At 40.8% G+C, this 26,117-nt stretch overlaps 1 protein-coding gene across 3 annotated transcripts in view; it reads left to right on the forward strand.

Annotated features, from left to right (window-relative positions):
* The first annotated feature begins 1,459 nt into the window (after positions 1-1,459).
* LOC120022751 (glucocorticoid-induced transcript 1 protein-like) overlaps positions 1,460-26,117 on the forward strand; it is a 46,669-nt gene continuing 22,011 nt past the window's right edge. For 2 of the 3 annotated variants that reach the window (XM_038966742.1, XM_038966743.1), the window contains exons 1-2: positions 1,460-2,240; positions 12,793-12,947. In XM_038966742.1, the coding sequence (XP_038822670.1) occupies positions 1,841-2,240; positions 12,793-12,947 (555 nt within the window). In that variant the 5' untranslated portion in view covers positions 1,460-1,840. The remainder of the gene's footprint in view (positions 2,241-12,792; positions 12,948-26,117) is intronic. The other variant, XM_038966744.1, reaches the window with a different exon arrangement.

Below are 26,117 nucleotides of genomic sequence, written 5' to 3' on the forward strand. Positions count from 1 at the left end.
CGATGCTGAAAAAGAAAGATGATTGCCTATTTCACCCATATTTTATTTTTGGAAAAGAGTAGTAGAATGTAGTTCCAGTAGTTAGCCACACCACTAAATGGCAAAAAAGTACTCAGCTACTGAAAACACTACCTTGATTTGAATTTAGTTCAATTACCACCAAGCTACTGCAAAAATGTTATTAAATCACTAGTTGAACTACATGTACAGTACTTCACTACTCCCCAACACTGCAAGTACTGTAACTTCAAATTGATATTAAGAGTTATGGAGGATGTTACATGCAATAGTACATCCGGTAAACCTCTGAACATGCAGTTGTGTGTTCTTTGAAAATGTGCCTACCTCTGAAGAAGTTTGAATGCCACTTTAAAAGCACACCATTTTACCTTGTGGTATATCTGCCAAGTTTACACCCCCTTATTCTGAATCCTGTCTTCAGCTTTACTTCCTTTTCAGTCCTTGTCCAATGCCTTTTATTTTGCTTCTGTATCCTCTTTGTGTTTTCATTGTATATGAATTTGATTGTGAATCAGCTATACATAATCGTATTTGTTTGAATGTACAAAAGCAGACTATTAAAAAATATGTAAACTGGCCACTCTACTCTATAATGATTCTTATCTTGTTGGTAGGGAAAATACATATGGTGCAAGTTTACTACTTTGTAAATCTGTAATAAATATGTTTGAACAGCAATATGTGGATTTTTAGGAAGGATCTAGATACAATAGTTTAATATTTAAACTGTGCAGTGGTTGTTTCAATATACTCAAACTTGTCAATGCCATGAAGATGACTGGTCTAAAGCCGCGTGGGGAAAAATCGATTTGATTGGTCATCCAACTCGGGAACTCTGCGTCTTTCTAGAGCTCCGACTTTCTGACTTGAAGATCACTGACGTCATGATTTGACCTCATATTTTTCAGAGTTCCCAGTTGTTTTTCACTCGGCATTAGGGCAACAGTGCAGTTGTCAACAGAAACCCAGATGACCTTTCTTTTTTACTGAATATTCTGCACAACCCATTTCTCTGAGATTTAACTCTGCGCCACTCAGGGCGGTCTAAGGTACTGCATCTCAGTGCTAGAGGTGTCACTACAGACCCTGGTTTGATTCCAGGCTGTACCACAACCGGCCGTGATTAGGAGTCCCATAGGGCCGCGCACAATTGGCCAAGGGTGGTTAGGGTTTATCCGGGGTAGGCCGTCATTGTAAATAAGAATTTGTTCTTAACTGACTTGCCTAGTTAAAGGTTAAATACATACTTTTTTTTACGCTATCTCGAGAGCAGTCTACGTTGAATCTTCAGCAAACTTCAATGAATCGATTGGTGGATGCTTAGAATTTGGCCAATGACCTCGACCTTACAGTATTATATTGGCCAATCAGAGCTTTACAGTGAGTGATTTTGCCACGCCCTGATCCGTCAACCAGTAGTTTTGACAGAGGAGGAACACAATATGCGTGTTGCAAAACAGACAACATTGAGACAAAACTAGCTAGCTATGTTGTGATTGCGCTTTTTTAAGTAAAGTTCGTGGTTTAAGTCGTTTTTGTTCAATATGAAGATGTTTAATTGAGAGTTTTTCGAGAATCCATACTTGTTCGAACACTTCAAAAATGACAAGTAGCAGAAAAAGTGCGAAAAATGTAGGTAGCTAAGCAGTTTACTCTCAACTAGACTTTTACAAAAACAAATGTTCCAGCTAACTTTTTGGAGAAAGTTACCAACTTGCTTTGTTATGTCACATTTATATACTTGAGCAAGCCAACGAAAATACTTTCCGGTAACTTGAGTTTTATTCAAGACTACTTTGTATTTTTGGCAATCAACATCATGTCGACAGCATCATCAGCAACCAATTCAACCCAACAGCAGCAAAAGAGGGTCAAGCGCAGCGGTGACGGCTCCCCAACCATCTCTCCAGCCGGCTGCAGCAACTGCAACACCACCACGATCCGGCTGCAGCCTATTCGTGCCACGGTGCCGTACCAGCTCTTGCGTGGAAGTCAGCACAGCCCAACCCGCTCCTGCTCCTCTTCATTCACAGTCGCGAGCAATACAGGACCGACATCGACGTCCGGTTGCAACAGTCCTGGCAGTCCGACGCAGCTGCTGCTCGTGAATCCGGTTGGAAACGGCTCGGTGGAGGGCAGGCTGGTCGCAAGGCAAAGACGATCGCCGCTGGACAGCAAGGGCTCACCTGAGCAGTGTCCGAACTCGCCTGTTTTCAAAGGTGCAGTAGTACCCGCTTGTCCATAATGTATTGCTTCCAAAGCTAAATATGCAATATGTTGCTATAACTAGCAAGCTAATTGGGTCAGATCGGGGGTCTCTGCTAGACGCATCAGCATCACTAGCACGCAAACATTATTTTGCTCAACATTGTGTGTTTATAAGCCAATCCAGAAATAGGAAATAACATACCTTACTAACCCTGAAAATGCTGTAATTTATTGCGTATTTCGTATGAATAATTATGGACCCAGTAGCCAAATGTTGTCATGTTCAAATAATGAAATGGCATCAAAGGGATACTTCGAAAGCAGACATGCATATTAACTGTTGTTTAATTTTCAAACAATTGCTTTGGGCTTTCGATGTATGTCTCCGTGGCTATTATATTATTATGGTGATGATGCAGTTACTGTACCGCCAGGCCAGCGCGCGCCAGTTAAGCTAAATACGGGTTACATTTCTAGAATACTGGCAACGGCAACCACATATTGGACATGTTAAAATGATTAACTAAATACCAATCATGATTAGTGTGACGTAGTCATTTATTTCGGTATCTTGTTAAATGTACGCTTGTTTGTCGGCGCTAAGGAATGGAAAGAATTACGTAGTTGAGGGAAGGTCTTTCGCTTATGGCAGCACTGAGGCCTAGCAGGAGCGAGTGCATTTCGAGACGTTAACACGATAATTATATTGCAAGTGCTGCTCCTGCTCGTTGCAAATAAGTTTTTCTAAAGCTGCATTGTTATTTGACACCTTACAGGAGAGTACAATGTACTAAATTTGACAGATAAATACATCCATCTAAGAGGTGAAATGCTATTTTGGAGTGCTATTCTTTCCCAGCACTTATGATTGCATGGATTCTAGAAGAGGTAGAGACAGGGTATTCCAATGCATTTCTCTAGCTACCAGGTCCACAATATGCTGTCTCTATTCACCCTCTTTCAAAATAGGTGACCCCAATAGAATACAGTACCCAGGTGTGCAATGCAAATTCTGCAGGTCTGGTAATACTGTCTGCTGGTAGTACTACTGCTTTGACAATGGGATACCATGACTCAGACCCCCTAGAAAGCCTTGACCTTTGGCCTTATTCTGTGTCAAGCCAGAGATGATGGATGCAATATGGAGAAGTCACTGGTGACCTCAGATGTTCTGCACATTTTAGGTGCAGGGCATTGGACAGGTGGCCCCATGACTTGGGTTGAATCCCATTCTGCGTTGCAGCGCACAGAATGGAAAAGCCCCCCAAAATGAGCCGTCTTATCATACAATCTCATAGAAAGCATATGATATTCTAAAGGCTAGATTTCTCAGATGTAACAGTTTGTCGTCTGTACTGTAGTCATTTTGAATTCGAGGTCAGGTCAAACATGTAGGCTCTAGTCTCCTCCAAATAATGACAAGTGACAACCACATGAAATAGTAATTTGATAATATTAATGTCCTCTGTGTTAGAATGCTGCGCTTGTGCAGTGATTGTTGGCAGCCCTAAGTGCTATGCAGTCATTAGTACTCCTCTATTAACACTATCCTGTTCCTACATTAGCATTGAGGTAGTGCCTTGGGTCCTGTGTGTGTTGGTTATGCAGCATGCACTATAAATGTTGTTTGTTTGATAATGGGTGACAGGCAGGTCTGTTAGGAGACAGGCTATTCATTCCTTCCTGCTCACACTCTGGTTGGTAGCTGCTGAAAGTGTTCAGGCCATGGTGACATATTCTGACGTTCCATCACATTACCTTTTAAAGTGGCAATATGTCACTTTTTGGGCGACTGACCAAATTCACATAGAAATGTGAGTTATAAGAGCTATCATTATACTTGAAAGCAAGTCTAAGAAGCGGTAGATCTGTTCTATGTGCGTTATTTCTATTCTTCCCGTTTTGTTTTTGTGTCTGTTTTGTACATCAGCTTCAAACAGCTGAAACAACAATATTTTTTGCTTATGGAAAATATACTTCACAGCTGTTTTAGATGGTACAATGATTTCTTACACTATACTAGCTTATTTTGTTACATAAACGGAAATTAAGCAAACTAGATGTTTACCAACCAGGAAATGGTGGAGCAATTACTGTATAATGCAACTTTAAGCATGATGATGGTGATGTCATCTCTCAGAACCTTAGACTTGGTGAACCCCTGTAGAGTGATGGTCCCACAACATTCTCATTCATTCTCATTCATCGTGACTCAAAAGGCCCTATTAACAAATCACCTTTAGTTGAAATCTAGCTTATATGAACCAGAAATAACAGGAAAGTGTTTAAAACCATCTGTTTGAAGTTGGCTGACACTGTCAGTTCTCTGTTGGAGTAGAGACAAGCCTAACTCTCATTGCTACAGGGGTGTTCTGTTGAGGCATTGATTTTGAGTGGGGGTGTTCTGCAGAGTACATCTGCTGCTTGAATTTCCACAGCATATTGAATCTGGGCTCATATCCCATTATGTATAGAAGAATCAATACCTTGTTGTACAAAAGGAGGATTCGTGAGACGAGAAGTGGTGAAGCTGTAAAGTTGTGCCGTTATGGTTACAGGTCTTTAAGCATATTGCTTGTAAAGCAGGCTTATAGAGGACTGCAGGCTGGGAGTGATTTAGAATACGTTACTCTGGCATGAATGGCTTTAATGGTGAAAATGGAACCGTTTTATCTTCAGGTAGGGGGGGTTCTGTGCCATAGAAAATGTCCCCTCATGTCAAGTTATGAACAATGGGACAGTCAATATGTTTACGTAGGTGTTATCTAATATACGTTCCTTTTGACACTTGAAGTCATTAACTACAAGGGATTTCTTGTGAACTCTCTCTAGGTGTAACTTCAGAGAGAGAGGGTTGTAAACTACGCTGAAAAGTGTGTGTGTGTGTGACGCATCAGTTAATTAGCCAGTCCTATGCTCTCCTGAAGCTGTAAAACAAAGTCAAGGCAGCTTCCTGTAATAGGCTTGGCATTAAGGGAACACAACACCACAACAACCATCTACTTCCTGATGAAAGCATCCATAATGCAAATCTGTGAGCTACGTCCTATATTAAGCTAGTGCGCTACTTTTGACCAGAGCCACAGGCTTCCAAAATGGCACCTAGTGCACTACTTTTGGACAGCTCTATAGGGATCTGTCATGCAAAGAGCCTGTTCTGCTAGTGACAGTCCTTGTGTGACCCTGTGCTGAACTGTCAGCCACACTTAATGAGAGAGCTATTATGACTGATTAATAGGTGACCTCATCACCTTGAACAGTGAACACAACCGGTCTCTCTTCCAAACTCCAATATGGGTCCATGTTGCCTTTTAAATAGTAAGGGGTTGAATGAATGAGTTAGTTGTGCAGATGGAGAGGGATTGTGTATTTTGTGTGAATGCTGTGCATTCAAACTCTGGCAACACAAAGACCGTGGGTTAAATTCCTGCAGGGATCACTTGCACACACTCAAAATATATTCACACACTACTGCAGGTGGCATTGGATAATAGAGTCTGCTAAGTGGCATGTATTATTATATTATTAAACCCCTTCGTAAATCTTTCAATGCTGTTCGGCTACACAGTGAGAGTGATTTCATCTACAACATTTATTCATTTTGAATCATCCCATACTTTTCTGTCACAACTGTCAAATAAGTGTCCCCTAGTTTCTACATCAAAGGCTAAGCTTACATCTTGGCTAGAGAAGCTTGTATCTGCGACCAGACCCAAATGTTAGGCTATTTCAACTTATTCTTTCCATTGTTTACATTTAGAATTTTTGGTCTGGCTGGAAATCATTGAAATTTCCGGAAAGCATATGCACACAGGGCATTGTTCCAAAGTGGGAATATGTGTTTTTCTTTTTTTTTTGATGGCATGATGATGGGAGCTCTCAATGTAGAGGCAGGAAGTTCTGTTTCCAAAATAGTAGTTTAGCTGAGTTGCTGAGTTTAGCTTCTTATCCAGAGCCACTGATTTTATAGTTTGTTTGTATGTATAGGCCAGAGATCGGCAATCATTTCCAAGTATCATCAAAGCTTTATTTCAGAAGTTATCTTGGCCAGTTTCATTGAGTCATTCAATGTTTAGGTTAGTTGTTGTTTTAGTCACATTATGTTAGTGGTCACATAATGTGAACCTGTGAATGGTCATACTGTAGTCAATATGCTATAGAAATGGAGGCCATAACCATATTAGGGTTATTAAATGACCTGAGACTGATGGTTGTTGCATGGCTTAGCTGTTGTTTCTGTAACCTAGGCCTAAACCTGTGACATGTTCCTGTTAGGATAGGTGTTCCATATGTAAGGCGTTCTGTCAAACATTGTTCTGGTGTGATGTGGGAGAGTTTCTCTGTCAGTCAACACCGTTCCTTTCTCTGTTTGTTCCCCTGGTAAGTGCCATCGATCACCTTCATCTAAATCATTTAGTGTGTATTTGAATCATAGTTGGTCCATGCCTCACCATTGTTCAGCAGCTTAGGGTTAACTGGAAGGTTGCACTGTGCATTTATGTGTGTGTCAAAGGCTATGGTATGGCAATTTGTGTTCGCCTATGGCCTGGGGAGAAAGTATGTTGGGCTTAGAACAGTCTTTGTAACTGTCATGGCTTCATTTAGTTGTAGGCCCTGATTAGCTCTGTATTTTATTTTAAATGATTACTTATAGTAGGCCTATTTTATATAGTATCGTGTTCTACATTTTCCAGCACTGTTTAACTATTATTTTGAAAACTGACTGCAGGTTGGCCTAGCATGGGAACCAAACAGATTTGACTACGTTTCTATTGTGAGAGCAGCGTTCAGTCTGGTTGGCTCTCTTTCCTTCATTAAATTCTCTACTTCTAGGCCAAACCTTGTGAAACCTGACCGTAACCGTTGGCTTTATTTTGATAAGATCCCCTGAAGAGCTCAGCTTATATGTTTACTTTTTTATCTGACTAGTGCAATTGGTTTTCTAACCTTCCGCATGACAGTGTGTCACACTGCCTAGCTTTGAAGAACATTTGCATATATATCCATTCCTTTACAGCCCCCCCCCCCCCCCCCCCCTTGTGTGTTAGGGATTTACGCATCGTTGTATCAGATATTATCAAACTGCTGTTTGATTTTCTCGTTCCCTAATGTTGATATTAATGCTTGTATAGCCAACTATGACAAAATACAGGACGTGTTTTAGACAACATGTATCTGTGACAGATGTTTTCAGCTCTCTAGGCTCTTTCTGGTAACATGTCTAAGTTCTGTATAGCGTTTTCCCTATACCATGTCACTTTTTGGGAAAGGTCAAACCTTGTTCTGAGCTGGACTGAAAGAACTCTCCTAAGGTTGTTGGTGCAGTTTGTTTGTCATTGAATGCCTACGTAACGCAAAGGCCTAGGTATGAGGCACATACAAACTCATGTTTATACACACACACACAGACACACAGACACATGCAAGCAATGTGCTGTGATGGTGCCAGTGGACTGCTCTGTGACAGCTCCTGGCAGAGTCATGCTCATCTCACTCTCATCTGGTCTCAGGAACGTGGGGGAAAAACTGAGGGAAATGTGTCTGTGCCAGGAGGCAGACACCTAATGCTGTAGGCCTATAGGAGTAGAAGAGGCCTGTCCAGTAGACCTAATGTTGTGGGCCTACTAGTAGGGCTGGGCGATATGGCCAAAATATCACAATATGGTATTTAAAAAAAATAAAATAAAAATGTTTTTGATTAATAAAAGTTCTACATTTGCTTTATGAGTAGTGCGTGATCCTAGGGTGGCAACACACACACATATATATATATATATATATATATATATATATATATATATATATATGATTTAAATGGGTCTTTCTCCTTTCTGATTGTTTTATACTGTTCAATTCAACTTCAACCTAAAATAAAATAATTTCCTGAATTTGCATCAATTTCTGCATTTCCTGCACTCATTTGAGATGTTGCAATTGCGATTTAGATAAAAACACTTGGGTGAACTTATGGAAATATAATGTATTTTCTATAGTTAGAATATATATTTAATAATAATAATAAATACCTTTTGAATGCTGTGTTTGACATGACAACAAATTAAAATGCCATGGACGAGTTAGTGACAGGGTAGGAATCAAATCCTCTTTGATTTAGAAGATATGGTTGCACAAACAACATGTTGATTTAGGCCTCCACCAGCACTGGTATCAGGCTGTATTAGCTAGCTATGTTTTCTCTGACTCAGCCACACTTAATGAGAGAGCTATTATGACTGATTAATAGGGGACCTCATCACCTTGAACAGTGAACACAACCGGTCTCTCTTCCAAACTCCAATATGGGTCCATGTTGCCTTTAAATAGTAAGGGGTTGAATGAATGAGTTAGTAGAAGGAGAGAAGCAGGTGAGTGGAGGAATAGATCTGCAGGAGGAGTGGAAGGAGAGAAGCAGGTGAGGGATGGAGGAATAGGTGTACAGGAGGAGTGGAAAGAGAGAAGCAGGTGAGTGATGGAGGAATAGATCTGCAGGAGGAGTGGAAGGAGAGAAGCAGGTGAGGGATGGAGGAATAGGTGTACAGGAGGAGTGGAAAGAGAGAAGCAGGTGAGTGATGGAGGAATAGATGTGCAGGAGGAGTGGAAGGAGAGAAGCAGGTGAGGGATGGAGGAATAGGTGTACAGGAGGAGTGGAAAGAGAGAAGCAGGTGAGTGATGGAGGAATAGATGTACATGAGGAGTGGAAAGAGAGAAGCAGGTGAGGGATGGAGGAATAGGTGTACAGGAGGAGTGGAAGGAGAGAAGCAGGTGAGTGATGGAGGAATAGATGTGCAGGAAGAGTATCCTGGCTGGTTGCATCACTGCCTGGTACGGCAACTGCTCAGCCTCTGACCGCAAGGCACTACAGAGGGTAGTGCGTACGGCTCAGTACATCACTGGGGCTAAGCTTCCTGCCATCCAGGACCTCTATACCAGGCGGTGTCAGAGGAAGGCCCTAAAAATTGTCAAAGACTTCAGCCACCCCAGTCATAGACTGTTCTCTCTACTACCGCATGACAAGCGGTACCGGAGCACCAAGTCAAGGACCAAAAGGCTTCTCAACAGTTTTTACCCCCAAGCCATAAGACTCCTGAACAAGTAATCAAATGGCTACCAGGACTATTTGCATTGTGTGCCCCCCCTCTCTCCCCCAACCCCTCTTTTACGCTGTTGCTACTCTCTGTTTATCATATATGCATAGTCACTTTAACTATACATTCATGTACATACTACCTCAATTAGCCTGACCAACCGGTGTCCCGCACTTTGGCTACCCGGGCTATCTGCATTGTGTCCTGCAAACCCTTCTTTTATGCTACTGCTACTCTCTGTTTATCATATATGCATAGTCACTTTAACCATACCTACATGTACATACTACCTCAATCAGCCCGACTAACCGGTGCCTGTATATAGCCTCTCTACTGTCCATAGCCTTGACTGTTATTTTTCACTGTCCTTTTCCTTTTTTTATTTTACTTACTTATTGTTCACCTAATATTTGTTTTTGGGGGGAAATTGCACTGTTGGTTAGAGCCTGTAAGTAAGCATTTCACTACAAGGTTACCTGTTGTATTCGGCGCATGTGACAAATAAACTTTGATTTGAGTAGCAGATGGGAAGCAGGTGAGCGATAGCTGGTAGGGGATACAGCTGGCTGATTACAGCTGCCACGTGATATGTGCATAAAAGTGAAGTGGACATTATTGGACCGGCACATACAGTGCATTCGGAAAGTATTCAGACCCCTTCCCTATCTCCAATTTTTTTTTTTTTTATTATTTTTTTTTATTCTAAAATGGATTTAATACATTTTCCCCCTCATCAATCTACACACAATACCCCATAATGACAAAGCAACATTGTTTTTGCAAATTTATAAAAAATGAAGAACAAATCTTATTTACATAAGTATTCAGACCTTTTGCTATAAGCCTCAACATTTTGCTCAGGTGCATCCTGTTTCCATTGATCATCCATTGATCCACCTGTGATAAATTCTATTGATTGGACATGATTTGGAAAGGCACACACCTGTCTGTATAAGGTCCCACAGTTGACAGTGGATGTCAGAGTGAAAACCAAGAACACAGTGGCCTCCATCATTATTAAATGGAAGAAGTTTGGATCCACCAAGACTCTTCCTAGAGCTAGCCTCCCGGCCAAACTGAGCAATCGGGGGAGAAGGGCCTTGGTCAGGGAGGTGACCAAGAACCCGATGGTCACTCTGACAGAGCTCCAGAGTTCCTCTGTGGAGATGGGAGAACCTTCCAGAAGGACAACCGTCTTTGCAGCACTCCACCAATCAGGCCTTTATGGTAGAGTGGCCAAAAGGAAGCCACTCCTCAGTAAAAGGCACAGCCTACTTGGAGTTTGCCAAAAGGCACCTAAAGGACTCTGACCATGAGAAACAAGATTCTCTGGTCTGATGAAACTGAAATTGAACTCTTTGGCCTGAATGCCAAGCATCACGTCTGGAGGAAACCTGGCATCATCTCTATGGTGGAAGCATCATGCTGTGGGGAAGTTCAGAGGCAGGGACTGGGATCGAGGGAAAGATTGAATGGAGAAAAGTACAGAGAGATCCTTTGATGAAAACCTGCTCAGGACCTTAGACTGGTGAAGGTTCATCTTCCAACAGGACAACACCCCAAAGCACACAGCCAAGCAGGAGAAGCTTCGGGACAAATCTCTGAATGTCCTTGAGTTGCCCAGCCAGAGCCCGAACTTGAACCCGATCGAACATCTCTGGAGAGAACTGAAAATTGCTGTGCAGCGATACTCCCCATCCAACCTGACAGAGCTTGAGAGTATCTGCAGAGAAGAATGGGAGAAACTCCCCAAATACAGGTGTGTCAAGCTTGTAGCGTCATACCTAAAAAGACTCAAGGGAGGGTGTAATCGCTGCCAAAGGTGCTTCAAAAAAGTACTGAGTAAAGGGTCTGAATACTTATGTAAATGTGCTATTTCAGGTTTTTTATTTTTCCATAAACCTGTTTTTGCTTTGTCATTATGGGGTATTGTGTGTAGATTGAGGGAAAAACTATTTAGTCCATTCTAGGATAAGGCTGTAACGTAACAAAAGGTCTGAATACTTTCCGAATGCACTGTACAAGAGATAGTTGCTGTTGCTTACATTTTTTAACAATGTATAAACAACTGACTTTAGAAACATTTTATAAGAGGCGTCAGCTGGTTATTTTAGATCTGAGAAATTTGGTCGTATCATATGAAACTACTATGGTATTCTAAGATTTGGGTATCATAAAAACTGACTTTGCACACGGCTGAGTGGAGTTTCAAAATATTGCATGTGATGTGGGTCTCTTGCGAAATGGATATTACACGTCAAAATTGTGATTTTTGAATGTGAATTAGATACATTTTGCAGCCCTAGTGTTAAAATGCAACAATTCTAAAGCTTCCCAGTGCTTTTTGTGTTTAGTCTGAAAAAGACTTGAAGCCAGACATGCTGATTTAGCTTTCTGAGATGAAACACAAGCAGCATCTTTCAAAAAGACCTCAGCATATTATTTCCTCTTTCTTACTTCCTGTTCTTCTTCAGACCTCAGCTGTGTCAGGTCGGCAAACTGCTGCTTGACAGTGTGTCAGATCACAGCCACGGCCTTATTATTACTTCTCTCAGAATGTAGTAGTGTTTACCTGTAATCCAGTGGATTTGCCCCAGGTGACCCTGCCCAGTACCTTTGTCAGTGGGCTTTGATCCCACTAAGGCCTACAGGGCTTGTCAGTCACCTCAGGGGCAGGGTAAGGGAGCCTGCTGCCCTAAGTCCACCTAGTACACTTGAGGACACCACTGGTGTCCTTGGGTCTTTTGAAAAATGTCAAATGCTTCACTCAAATCCTGCGATCATAGCCATACATTGAGGTTTTGTAGCACAGGAAAAAAAGATCAACATTTACTCAATAGTTCCCAGTTCTGAGAGACTTCAGCATAGATCAAGTCCTCCATAAATCAGAGGTGTTACGGTACACAGCACAAGTCTGTTTCATTTCATACTGGAATGTTGTTCTTAGAAACCTGGCCTGTTTGGTCAACTTTGCTAAATGCCTTATATATTAGCTAGCACCTTGTGAGTTGAAGCCTTTTGCTTTTTAAAATTCTAGCCCCATACAAGGCCACAGGGTTAGGAGGGTGTAAATATTGTTGTTTCTATCTCATGCGCACACACACACCAGAGAGTGTTGCTAGAACAAGCACACAACCCTTGACCCAGATCCTCGGGTATGTGTGAGGTATTTTTATCAGGTTTTGCCTCACCGTGAGGGAGGACAGGCTGGGCTGCTCTCGGCTGCTCCTAGGGTAACCAAGTCAACCTGCAGTCTCTGAAAACAACACCATGACGTTGTCTCAGTCTGCATCCTCACATATTGCCTCTAGAACAGAGATTGTGGGGATTGCTTCTGACTGTACAGAATGTGAAGGTGGATTGGCATAGTAATCTGATCAGTTGTTAATAGATTATAAACACAAAGTATTGGACTAGGTCAGGCATTGCCTTTTGAGAGCCTCCTCAATTAAAATGTCTCTCCCCCCTCCCACTCCAGTAGAGCGGTCCAAACCCCAGCAGCAGGTGCGTAACTCAGGAGCCATCCGGCGGACTTCCTCCCTGGGTACCATCACCGGCCCCTACCTCACTGGCCAGTGGCCTCGCGACCACCATGTGCACTACCCCTCATGCATGAAAGATAAATCGACTCAGGTAGGTGCCCCCTCACTTCCTGTCCCCTATGTTTCATGTTTTATTGTGTCCCCCCTGCTGAGATTAATGAATGAATGAATGAATGTACACTATGCTTTGTGCATTAAAGAGAAATCCACTCAGGTAGGGGCCTCCTCACTTCCTGTCCCCCTACCCTTCATGTGTCACGCTTTGTTCGGTCCTCCGACAGAGATGAATGCAAGTGGCATTTATTCAACAAGAATGAACTGATGATATTCCAGCTAGAAGAAACTAGATGTATAGATGGCTCTGGTTAGCGCTGGTTTATTGATAGCTCTGATTAGCACTGGTTTATTGATAGCTCTGATTAGCGCTGGTTTATTGATAGCTCTGGTTAGCTCTGGTTTATTGATAGCTCTGGTTAGCTCAGGTTTATTGATAGCTCTGGTTAGCGCTGGTTTATTGATAGGTCTGGTTAGCGCTGGTTTATTGATAGGTCTGGTTAGCGCTGGTTTATTGATAGCTCTGGTTTATTGATAGCTCTGGTTTATTGATAGCTCTGGTTTATTGATAGCTCTGGTTTATTGATAGCTCTGGTTAGCTCTGGTTTATTGATAGCTCTGGTTTATTGATAGCTCTGATTAGCTCTGGTTTATTGATAGCTCTGGTTAGCTCTGGTTTATTGATAGCTCTGGTTTATTGATAGCTCTGGTTAGCTCTGGTTTATTGATAGCTCTGATTAGCTCTGGTTTATTGATAGCTCTGGTTAGCTCTGGTTTATTGATAGCTCTGGTTTATCGATAGCTCTGATTAGCTCTGGTTTATTGATAGCTGTGGTTAGCTCTGGTTTATTGATAGCTCTGGTTTATTGTAAGCTCTGGTTAGCTCTGGTTTATTAATAGCTCTGGTTTATTGATAGCTCTGGTTAGCTCTGGTTTATTGATAGCTCTGGTTTAACTCTGGTTTATTGATAGCTCTGGTTTAGCTCTGGTTTATTGATAGCTCTGGTTTAGCTCTGGTTTATTGATAGCTCTGGTTTAGCTCTGGTTTATTGATAACTCTGGTTTATTGATAGCTCTGGTTTATTCATAGCTCTGGTTAGCTCTGGTTTATTGATAGCTCTGGTTTATTGATAGCTCTGATTAGCTCTGGTTTATTGATAGCTCTGGTTTATCGATAACTCTGATTAGCTCTGGTTTATTGATAGCTCTGGTTTATTGATAGCTCTGATTAGCTCTGGTTTATTGATAGCTCTGGTTTATTGATAGCTCTGGTTAGCTCTGGTTTATTGATAGCTCTGGTTTATTGATAGCTCTGGTTTATCGATAGCTCTGATTAGCTCTGGTTTATTGATAGCTGTGGTTAGCTCTGGTTTATTGATAGCTCTGGTTTATTGTAAGCTCTGGTTAGCTCTGGTTTATTAATAGCTCTGGTTTATTGATAGCTCTGGTTAGCTCTGGTTTATTGATAGCTCTGGTTTAGCTCTGGTTTATTGATAGCTCTGGTTTAGCTCTGGTTTATTGATAGCTCTGGTTTAGCTCTGGTTTATTGATAGCTCTGGTTAGCTCTGGTTTATTGATAGCTCTGGTTTATTCATAGCTCTGGTTAGCTCTGGTTTATTGATAGCTCTGGTTTATTGATAGCTCTGATTAGCTCTGGTTTATTGATAGCTCTGATTAGCTCTGGTTTATTGATAGCTCTGATTAGCTCTGGTTTATTGATAGCTCTGGTTAGCTCTGGTTTATTGATAGCTCTGGTTTATTGATAGCTCTGGTTTATTGATAGCTCTGATTAGCTCTGGTTTATTGATAGCTGTGGTTAGCTCTGGTTTATTGATAGCTCTGGTATATTGTAAGCTCTGGTTAGCTCTGGTTTATTAATAGCTCTGGTTTATTGATAGCTCTGGTTAGCTCTGGTTTATTGATAGCTCTGGTTTAGCTCTGGTTTATTGATAGCTCTGGTTAGCTCTGGTTTATTGATAACTCTGGTTTATTGATAACTCTGGTTTATTGATAACTCTGGTTTATTGATAACTCTGGTTTATTGATAGCTCTGGTTTATTCATAGCTCTGGTTAGCTCTGGTTTATTGATAGCTCTGGTTTATTGATAGCTCTGATTAGCTCTGGTTTATTGATAGCTCTGGTTTATCGATAGCTCTGATTAGCTCTGGTTTATTGATAGCTGTGGTTAGCTCTGGTTTATTGATAGCTCTGGTTTATTGATTGCTCTGGTTAGCTCTGGTTTATTGATAGCTCTGGTTTATTGATAGCTCTGATTAGCTCTGGTTTATTGATAGCTCTGATTAGCTCTGGTTTATTGATAGCTCTGGTTAGATCTGGTTTATTGATAGCTCTGGTTTATTGATAGCTCTGGTTAGCTCTGGTTTATTGATTGCTCTGGTTTATTGATAACTCTGGTTTATTGATAGCTCTGGTTTATTGATAGCTCTGGTTTATTGATAGCTCTGGTTTATTGATAGCCCTGATTTATTGATAGCTCTGGTTTATTGTTAGCTCTGGTTAGCTCTGGTTTATTGTTAGCTCTGGTTAGCTCTGGTTTATTGTTAGCTCTGGTTAGCTCTGGTTTATTGATAGCTCTGGTTAGCTCTGGTTTATTGTTAGCTCTGGTTAGCTCTGGTTTATTGATAGCTCTGGTTTATTGATAGCTCTGGTTTATTGATAGCTCTGGTTTATTGATAGCTCTGGTTTTATTGATAGCTCTGGTTTATTGTTAGCTCTGGTTAGCTCTTTACTGTTAGCTCTGGTTTATTGTTAGCTCTGGTCTATTGATAGCTCTGGTTTATTGATAGCTCTGATTAGCTCTGGTTTATTGATAGCTCTGGTTAGCTCTGGTTTATTGATAGCTCTGGTTTATTGATAGCTCTGGTTTAGCTCTGGTTTATTGATAGCTCTGGTTTATTGATTGCTCTGGTTAGCTCTGGTTTATTGATAGCTCTGGTTAGCTCTGGTTTATTGATAGCTCTGATTAGCTCTGGTTTATTGATAGCTCTGGTTTATTGATAGCTCTGATTTATTGATAGCTCTGGTTAGCTCTTGTTTATTGATAGCTCTGGTTTATTGATAGCTCTGGTTAGCTCTGGTTTATTGATAGCTCTGGTTTATTGATAGCTCTGGTTTATTGATAGCTCTGGTTTATTATTAGCTCTGGTTTATTGATAGCTCTGGTTTATTGATAGCTCTGATTAGCTCTGGTTTATTGATAGCTCTGATTAGCTCTGGTTTATTGATAGCTCTGGTTAGCTCTGGTTTATTGATAGCTCTGGTTTATTGATAGCTCTGGTTTATTGATAGCTCTGATTAGCTCTGGTTTATTGATAGCTGTGGTTAGCTCTGGTTTATTGATAGCTCTGGTTTATTGTAAGCTCTGGTTAGCTCTGGTTTATTAATAGCTCTGGTTTATTGATAGCTCTGGTTAGCTCTGGTTTATTGATAGCTCTGGTTTAGCTCTGGTTTATTGATAGCTCTGGTTAGCTCTGGTTTATTGATAACTCTGGTTTATTGATAACTCTGGTTTATTGATAACTCTGGTTTATTGATAGCTCTGGTTTATTCATAGCTCTGGTTAGCTCTGGTTTATTGATAGCTCTGGTTTATTGATAGCTCTGATTAGCTCTGGTTTATTGATAGCTCTGGTTTATCGATAGCTCTGATTAGCTCTGGTTTATTGATAGCTGTGGTTAGCTCTGGTTTATTGATAGCTCTGGTTTATTGATAGCTCTGGTTTATTGATTGCTCTGGTTAGCTCTGGTTTATTGATAGCTCTGGTTTATTGATAGCTCTGATTAGCTCTGGTTTATTGATAGCTCTGATTAGCTCTGGTTTATTGATAGCTCTGGTTAGATCTGGTTTATTGATAGCTCTGGTTTATTGATAGCTCTGGTTAGCTCTGGTTTATTGATTGCTCTGGTTTATTGATAACTCTGGTTTATTGATAGCTCTGGTTTATTGATAGCTCTGGTTTATTGATAGCTCTGGTTTATTGATAGCCCTGATTTATTGATAGCTCTGGTTTATTGTTAGCTCTGGTTAGCTCTGGTTTATTGTTAGCTCTGGTTAGCTCTGGTTTATTGTTAGCTCTGGTTAGCTCTGGTTTATTGTTAGCTCTGGTTAGCTCTGGTTTATTGATAGCTCTGGTTAGCTCTGGTTTATTGTTAGCTCTGGTTAGCTCTGGTTTATTGATAGCTCTGGTTTATTGATAGCTCTGGTTTATTGATAGCTCTGGTTTTATTGATAGCTCTGGTTAGCTCTTTACTGTTAGCTCTGGTTTATTGTTAGCTCTGGTCTATTGATAGCTCTGGTCTATTGATAGCTCTGGTTTATTGATAGCTCTGATTAGCTCTGGTTTATTCATAGCTCTGGTTAGCTCTGGTTTATTGATAGCTCTGGTTAGCTCTGGTTTATTGATAGCTCTGGTTTATTGATAGCTCTGGTTTAGCTCTGGTTTATTGATAGCTCTGGTTTATTGATTGCTCTGGTTAGCTCTGGTTTATTGATAGCTCTGGTTAGCTCTGGTTTATTGATAGCTCTGATTAGCTCTGGTTTATTGATAGCTCTGGTTTATTGATAGCTCTGATTTATTGATAGCTCTGGTTTATTGATAGCTCTGGTTTATTGATAGCTCTGGTTTATTGATAGCTCTGGTTAGCTCTGGTTTATTGATAGCTCTTGTTTATTGATAGCTCTGGTTTATTAATAGCTCTGGTTAGCTCTGGTTTATTGATAGCTCTGGTTTATTGATAGCTCTGGTTTATTGATAGCTCTGGTTTATTATTAGCTCTGGTTTATTGATAGCTCTGGTTTATTGATAGCTCTGGTTAGCTCTGGTTTATTGATAGCTCTGATTAGCTCTGGTTTATTGATAGCTCTGGTTAGCTCTGGTTTATTGATAGCTCTGGTTTATCGATAGCTCTGATTAGCTCTGGTTTATTGATAGCTGTGGTTAGCTCTGGTTTATTGATAGCTCTGGTTTATTGTAAGCTCTGGTTAGCTCTGGTTTATTAATAGCTCTGGTTTATTGATAGCTCTGGTTAGCTCTGGTTTATTGATAGCTCTGGTTTAACTCTGGTTTATTGATAGCTCTGGTTTAGCTCTGGTTTATTGATAGCTCTGGTTTAGCTCTGGTTTATTGATAGCTCTGGTTTAGCTCTGGTTTATTGATAACTCTGGTTTATTGATAGCTCTGGTTTATTCATAGCTCTGGTTAGCTCTGGTTTATTGATAGCTCTGGTTTATTGATAGCTCTGATTAGCTCTGGTTTATTGATAGCTCTGGTTTATCGATAGCTCTGATTAGCTCTGGTTTATTGATAGCTCTGGTTTATTGATAGCTCTGGTTAGCTCTGGTTTATTGATAGCTCTGGTTTATTGATAGCTCTGGTTAGCTCTGGTTTATTGATAGCTCTGGTTTATTGATAGCTCTGGTTATAGATAGCTCTGATTAGCTCTGTGTTTATTGATAGCTGTGGTTAGCTCTGGTTTAATTGATATCCCAACGCTCTGGTTTATTGTAAGCTCTGTTAGCTCCTGGTTTATTAATAGCTCTGGTTTATTGATAGCTCTGTTAGCTCTGGTTTATTGATAGCTCTGGTTTATTGATAGCTCTGGTTTAGCTCTGGTTTATTGATAGCTCCTGTTAGCTCTGGTTTCATTGATAGCTCTGGTTTATGATAGCTCTGGTTATTCATAGCTCTGGTTAGCTCTGGTTTATTGATAGCTCTGGTTTATTGATAGCTCTGATTAGCTCTGGTTTATTGATAGCTCTGGTTAATTGAATAGCCCTGATTAGCTCTGGGTTTATTGATAGCTTTTTTTTATGGTTTTGTTTCATTTGCCCCCGTTGTTTATTGAGGTTTATTGACTGCTCTGGTTTATTGACTGCTCTGGTTTATTGACTGCTCTGGTTTATTGACTGCTCTGGTTTATTGATATCTCTGGTTTATTGACTGCTCTGGTTTATTGACTGCTCTGGTTTATTGACTGCTCTGGTATTGCAACTGCTCTGTTTATTGATAGCTCTGGTTAGCTCTGATTTATTGATAGCTCTGGTTAGCTCTGGTTTTTTGATTGCTCTTGTTTATTGATAGCTCTGGTTTATTGATAGCTCTGGTTTATTGATAGCTCTGGTTTGTTAGCTCTGGGTAATTGATTAGCTCTGGGTAATTGATTAGCTCTGGTTTATTGATAGCTCTGGTTTATTGATAGCTCTGGTTTATTGATAGCTCTGATTAGCTCTGGTTTATTGATAGCTCTGGTTAGCTCTGGTTTATTGATAGCTCTGGTTAGCTCTGGTTTATTGATAGCTCTGGTTTATTGATAGCTCTGGTTTATTGATAGCTCTGGTTTAGCTCTGGTTTATTGATAGCTCTGGTTTATTGATTGCTCTGGTTAGCTCTGGTTTATTGATAGCTCTGGTTAGCTCTGGTTTATTGATAGCTCTGGTTTATTGATAGCTCTGGTTTATTGATAGCTCTGGTTAGCTCTGGTTTATTGTTAGCTCTAGTTTATTGATAGCTCTGGTTTACTGATAGCTCTTGTTAGCTCTGGTTTACTGATAGCTCTGGTTAGCTCTGGTTTATTGATAGCTCTGGTTAGCTCTGGTTTATTGATAGCTCTGGTTTATTGATAACTCTGGTTTATTGATAGCTCTGGTTTATTGATTGCTCTGGTTAGCTCTGGTTTATTGATAGCTCTGATTAGCTCTGGTTTATTGATAGCTCTGGTTAGCTCTGGTTTATTGATTGCTCTGGTTTATTGATTGCTCTGGTTTACTGATAGCTCTGGTTAGCTCTGGTTTATTGATAGCTCTGGTTTATCGATTGCTCTGGTTTATTGATTGCTCTGGTTTATTGATTGCTCTGGTTTAGTGATTGCTCTGGTTTAGTGATTGCTCTGGTTTAGTGATTGCTCTGGTTTAGTGATAGCTCTGGTTTATTGATAGCTCTGGTTTATTGATAGCTCTGGTTTATTGATAGCTCTGGTTTATTGATAGCTCTGATTAGCTCTGGTTTATTGATAGCTCTGGTTTATTGACTGCTCTGGTTTATTGACTGCTCTGGTTTATTGATATCTCTGGTTTATTGACTGCTCTGGTTTATTGACTGCTCTGGTTTATTGACTGCTCTGGTTTATTGACTGCTCTGGTTTATTGATAGCTCTGGTTAGCTCTGATTTATTGATAGCTCTGGTTAGCTCTGGTTTTTTGATTGCCCTTGTTTATTGATAGCTCTGGTTTATTGATAGCTCTGGTTTATTGATAGCTCTGGTTTGTTAGCTCTGGGTAATTGATTAGCTCTGGGTAATTGATTAGCTCTGGTTTATTGATAGCTCTGGTTTACTGATAGCTCTGGTTAGCTCTGGTTTATTGATAGCTCTGGTTTATCGATTGCTCTGGTTTATTGATTGCTCTGGTTTATTGATTGCTCTGGTTTATTGATTGCTCTGGTTTAGTGATTGCTCTGGTTTAGTGATTGCTCTGGTTTAGTGATTGCTCTGGTTTAGTGATAGCTCTGGTTAGCTCTGGTTTATTGATAGCTCTGGTTTATTGATAGCTCTGGTTTATTGATAGCTCTGATTAGCTCTGGTTTATTGACTGCTCTGGTTTATTGACTGCTCTGGTTTATTGACTGCTCTGGTTTATTGATATCTCTGGTTTATTGACTGCTCTGGTTTATTGACTGCTCTGGTTTATTGACTGCTCTGGTTTATTGATAGCTCTGGTTAGCTCTGATTTATTGATAGCTCTGGTTAGCTCTGGTTTTTTGATTGCTCTTGTTTATTGATAGCTCTGGTTTATTGATTGCTCTGGTTTATTGATAGCTCTGGTTTATTGATAGCTCTGGTTTATTGATAGCTCTGGGTAATTGATAGCTCTGGGTAATTGATAGCTCTGGGTAATTGATAGCTCTGGTTTATTGATAGCTCTGGTTTATTGATAGCTCTGATTAGCTCTGGTTTATTGATAGCTCTGATTAGCTCTGGTTTATTGATAGCTCTGGTTAGCTCTGGTTTATTGATAGCTCTGGTTAGCTCTGGTTTATTGATAGCTCTGGTTTATTGATAGCTCTGGTTTATTGATAGCTCTGGTTAGCTCTGGTTTATTGATAGCTCTGGTTTATTGATAGCTCTGGTTTACTGATAGCTCTTGTTAGCTCTGGTTTACTGATAGCTCTGGTTAGCTCTGGTTTACTGATAGCTCTGGTTAGCTCTGGTTTATTGATAGCTCTGGTTAGCTCTGGTTTATTGATAGCTCTGGTTTATTGATAACTCTGGTTTATTGATAGCTCTGGTTTATTGATTGCTCTGATTAGCTCTGGTTTATTGATAGCTCTGGTTAGCTCTGGTTTATTGATTGCTCTGGTTTATTGATTGCTCTGGTTTACTGATAGCTCTGGTTAGCTCTGGTTTATTGATAGCTCTGGTTTATCGATTGCTCTGGTTTATTGATTGCTCTGGTTTATTGATTGCTCTGGTTTAGTGATTGCTCTGGTTTAGTGATTGCTCTGGTTTAGTGATAGCTCTGGTTAGCTCTGGTTTATTGATAGCTCTGGTTTATTGATAGCTCTGATTTATTGATAGCTCTGGTTTATTGACTGCTCTGGTTTATTGACTGCTCTGGTTTATTGATATCTCTGGTTTATTGATATCTCTGGTTTATTGACTGCTCTGGTTTATTGACTGCTCTGGTTTATTGACTGCTCTGGTTTATTGACTGCTCTGGTTTATTGACTGCTCTGGTTTATTGATAGCTCTGGTTAGCTCTGATTTATTGATAGCTCTGGTTAGCTCTGTTTTTTTGATTGCTCTTGTTTATTGATAGCTCTGGTTTATTGATAGCTCTGGTTTATTGATAGCTCTGGTTTGTTAGCTCTGGGTAATTGATTAGCTCTGGGTAATTGATTAGCTCTGGTTTATTGATAGCTCTGGTTTATTGTTAGCTCTGGTTTATTGATAGCTCTGATTTAGCTCTGGTTTATTGATAGCTCTGGTTTATTGATAGCTCTGGTTAGCTCTGGTTTATTGATAGCTCTGGTTTATTGATAGCTCTGGTTTATTGATAGCTCTGATTAGCTCTGGTTTATTGATAGCTCTGGTTTATTGACTGCTCTGGTTTATTGACTGCTCTGGTTTATTGATATCTCTGGTTTATTGATAGCTCTGATTAGCTCTGGTTTATTGACTGCTCTGGTTTATTGACTGCTCTGGTTTATTGACTGCTCTGGTTTATTGATAGCTCTGGTTAGCTCTGATTTATTGATAGCTCTGGTTAGCTCTGGTTTTTTGATTGCTCTTGTTTATTGATAGCTCTGGTTTATTGATAGCTCTGGTTTATTGATAGCTCTGGTTTGTTAGCTCTGGGTAATTGATTAGCTCTGGGTAATTGATTAGCTCTGGTTTATTGTTAGCTCTGGTTTATTGTTAGCTCTGGTTTATTGTTAGCTCTGGTTTATTGTTAGCTCTGGTTTATTGTTAGCTCTGGTTTATTGTTAGCTCTGGTTTATTGATAGCTCTGATTTAGCTCTGGTTTATTGATAGCTCTGGTTTATTGATAGCTCTGGTTAGCTCTGGTTTATTGATAGCTCTGGTTTATTGATAGCTCTGGTTTATTGATAGCTCTGGTTTGTTAGCTCTGGTTAATGGATAGCTCTGGTTTATTGATAGCTCTGGTTTATTGATAGCTCTGATTTAGCTCTGGTTTATTGATAGCTCTGGTTAGCTCTGGTTTATTGATAGCTCTGGTTAGCTCTGGTTTATTGATAGCTCTGGTTAGCTCTGGTTTGCTGATCTGCAAAGCATGCTTGTTTTGAACTAGTATGCTGAGGTGAAGGACTGGTGCTACAGATGTACGATCTTAATTTTACGTATATTGTCACAGCAAAATAATCCTGCATCAACAGGATTTGAACATTTAGACCATAATGTTTCATGATCTGTGGTTAGGCTGTTAGCTGGCCGGAGAATTCTTATCAACAAATTTGATCAAATGATGTGGCTGTGTACTGCGCTGCATCACCAGAGGGAAGTGGGCTCTTTCAAGTTACTGGTGGCAATCCAGATTGTACACTACTCAGTCACTGATTCACTTACCCACACAGATATGAGTTAGCCTCTGTTGTCCTCTTTCACAGGTCTACACACCCTGTTTCCGCCAGTCACTTTGACGTTTACCACCTACGCATCTGTGGGCCTGTCTAGCCTTGCTATAGATTAACCAGTATTAAATGCCTGGCTTTTTTTGTATTGACCAAGTAGGCCCTAGGTGTCATGGAAGCACAAAGGTGTCATTGTGGAGAACATGTGAGCTCCTGTCTGTCTGAGTGACACATGGCTTCTGCTTGTCAGATGAAATCAACTGTTTGTACAGAGCCATGTTGCTGCCAGTCCAGCTGCGGCTGGAATTTTCCCTTCCTCCTCCATGTCTTTCTCCTCCTCCTGCTTTTCTTTCTCCTTCTTCCCCTCCTCACCCTTTCCTCGTTCTATTCTGTAATTCTCAGCCATTGGGTCTGTGAACTGGAATTTTTTTCCTCCTCCCCCTCTTCTTCCTGGTCCTATTCTGTATAGTGATGTGACCTGCAACACCCACCCCATCCTTCCAGGTTATGACAGACATGCCCAAACACATAGCACTAAGATTATACCGAGAGCAATAAGTAGAAGTGTGTGGAAGATTGATTGTGCAGGCTAGGTAGTGTACTGGGCCAGTTCCTCTGACCTAGGTTAAACCTACTTCCCAACTGGACGAAAAGGCCTTTTAATGGACATTCTGCTTTCTGCGTTGAACATGATTGTACAGTGTCAGCCCAATATTCTGGATCCCTCAAACTGGTCATTAAAGGGGTAGATTTGGCCTTTAGTTTATCCTTTCTGCTCTGGGTCTAGTGCAGTCAGTGGTGGAAAAAGTACCCAATTGTCATACTTGAGTAAAATAAAATGAGTGAAAGTCACACAGTAAAATACTACTTAAATAACAGTCTAAAAGTATTTGGTATGAGATATACTTAATTATCAGAAGTAAAAGTACAAATCATTTTAAATTCCTTATATTAAGCAAACCAGCTGGCCCCATTTTCTTATTTATTGAATTTATGGAAAGCCAGGGGCACACTCCAACACTCTTCATTTACAAATTAAGCATATGTGTTTAGTGAGTCCGCTAAACACATATGTTTATAAGCTTGTGAATTGGACCATTTTCCTGTCCTAAGCATTCTAAATATAACGAGTACTTTTGGGTGTCGGGAAAATGTATGGAGTAAAAAGTAAATGATTGATTTAAGGATTGTAGTAAAATATAAATGGTCAAAAATATAAATAGTAAAGTACTGATAGCCCCAACAACTACTGAAGTAGTACTTTAAAGTCGTTTTACTTAAGAACTTTACACCACTGAGTGCAGTAGCCAGTCTCAGTGAGAGCGAGCTAGCAGGGTTATGACACCACCGCAGCCAGTGCCAGTTAGTCAGAGATGACATCCCATTATTTGTATTTATTATGGTTCCCCATTTAACTGCTGTCAAGGCAGCAGCTACTCTTCCTGGGGTCCAGCAAAATTGAGGCAGTTATACATTTAAAAAAAACATTACAATACGTTCTTGATGCTTGATGCCCTCAATCTCACACAAATTATCAAGGAACCTACCAGGTACCACCCCAAAGCCGTAAACACGGGCACCCTCATAGATATCATCCTAACCAACTTGCCCTCTAAATACACATCTGCTGTTTTCAACCAAGATCTCAGCGATAACTGCCTTATTGCCTGTATCCGTAATGGGTCAGCGGTCAAACGACCACCCCTCATCACTGTCAAACGCTCCCTAAAACACTTCAGCGAGCAGGCCTTTCTAATCGACCTGGCCCGGGTATCCTGGAAGGATATTGACCTCATCCCGTCAGAGGATGCCTGGTTATTTAAAAAGAATGTCTTCCTCACCATCTTAAATAAGCATGCCCCATTCAAGAAATGTAGAACCAGGAACAGATATAGCCCTTGGTTCTCTCCAGACCTGACTGCCCTTAACCAACACAAAAACATCCTATGGCATTCTGCATTAGCATCGAACAGCCCCCATGATATGCAACTTTTCAGGGAAGCTAGAAACCAATATACACAGGCAGTTAGAAAAGCTAAGGCTAGCTTTTTCAAGCAGAAATTTGCTTACTGCAACAAAAACTCAAAAAAAGTTCTGGGTCTCCATGGAGAATAAGAACACCTCCTCCCAGCTGCCCACTGCACTGAGGATAGGAAACTCTGTCACCACCGATAAATCCACTATAATTGAGAATTTCAATAAGCATTTTTCTACGGCTGGCCATGCTTTCCACCTGGCTACCCCTACCCCGGTCAACAGCACTACACCCCCCACAGCAATTCGCCCAAGCCTTCCCCATTTCTCCTTCTCCCAAATCCAGTCAGCTGATGTTCTAAAAGAGCTGCAAAATCTGGACCCCTACAAATCAGCCGGGCGAGACAATCTGGACCCTTTCTTTCTAAAATTATCTGCTGAAATTACTAGCCTGTTCAACCTCTCTTTCGTGTTATCTGAGATTCCCAAAGATTGGAAAGCAGCTGCGGTCATCGCCCTCTTCAAAGGGGGGACACTCTTGACCCAAACTGTTACAGACCTATATCTATCCTACCCTGCCTTTCTAAGGTCTTCGAAAGCCAAGTCAACAAACAGATTACCGACCATTTCGAATCCCACCGCACCTTCTCCGCTATGCAATCTGGTTTCAGAGTTGGTCATGGCTGCACCTCAGCCACGCTCAAGGTCCTAAATGATATCTTAACCGCCATCAATAAGAAACAATACTGTGCAGCCATATTCATTGACCTGGCCAAGGCTTTCGACTCTGTCAATAACCACATCCTCATCGGCAGACTCGATAGCCTTGGTTTCTCAAATGATTGCCTCGCCTGGTTCACCAACTACTTCTCAGATAGAGTTCAGTGTGTCAAATCGGAGGGCCTGTTGTCCGGGCCTCTGGCAGTCTCTATGGGGGTGCCACAGGGTTCAATTCTTGGGCCGACTCTATTCTCTGTATACATCAATGATGTCGCTCTTGCTGCTGGTGAGTCTCTGATCCAACTCTACGCAGACGACACCATTCTGTATACTTCTGGCCCTTCTTTGGACACTGTTAACAACCCTCCAGACGAGTTTCAATGCCATACAACTCTCCTTCTGTGGCC

This window comes from Salvelinus namaycush, chromosome 27 (assembly GCF_016432855.1).
Source record: "Salvelinus namaycush isolate Seneca chromosome 27, SaNama_1.0, whole genome shotgun sequence".
Classification (NCBI taxonomy): domain Eukaryota; kingdom Metazoa; phylum Chordata; class Actinopteri; order Salmoniformes; family Salmonidae; genus Salvelinus; species Salvelinus namaycush.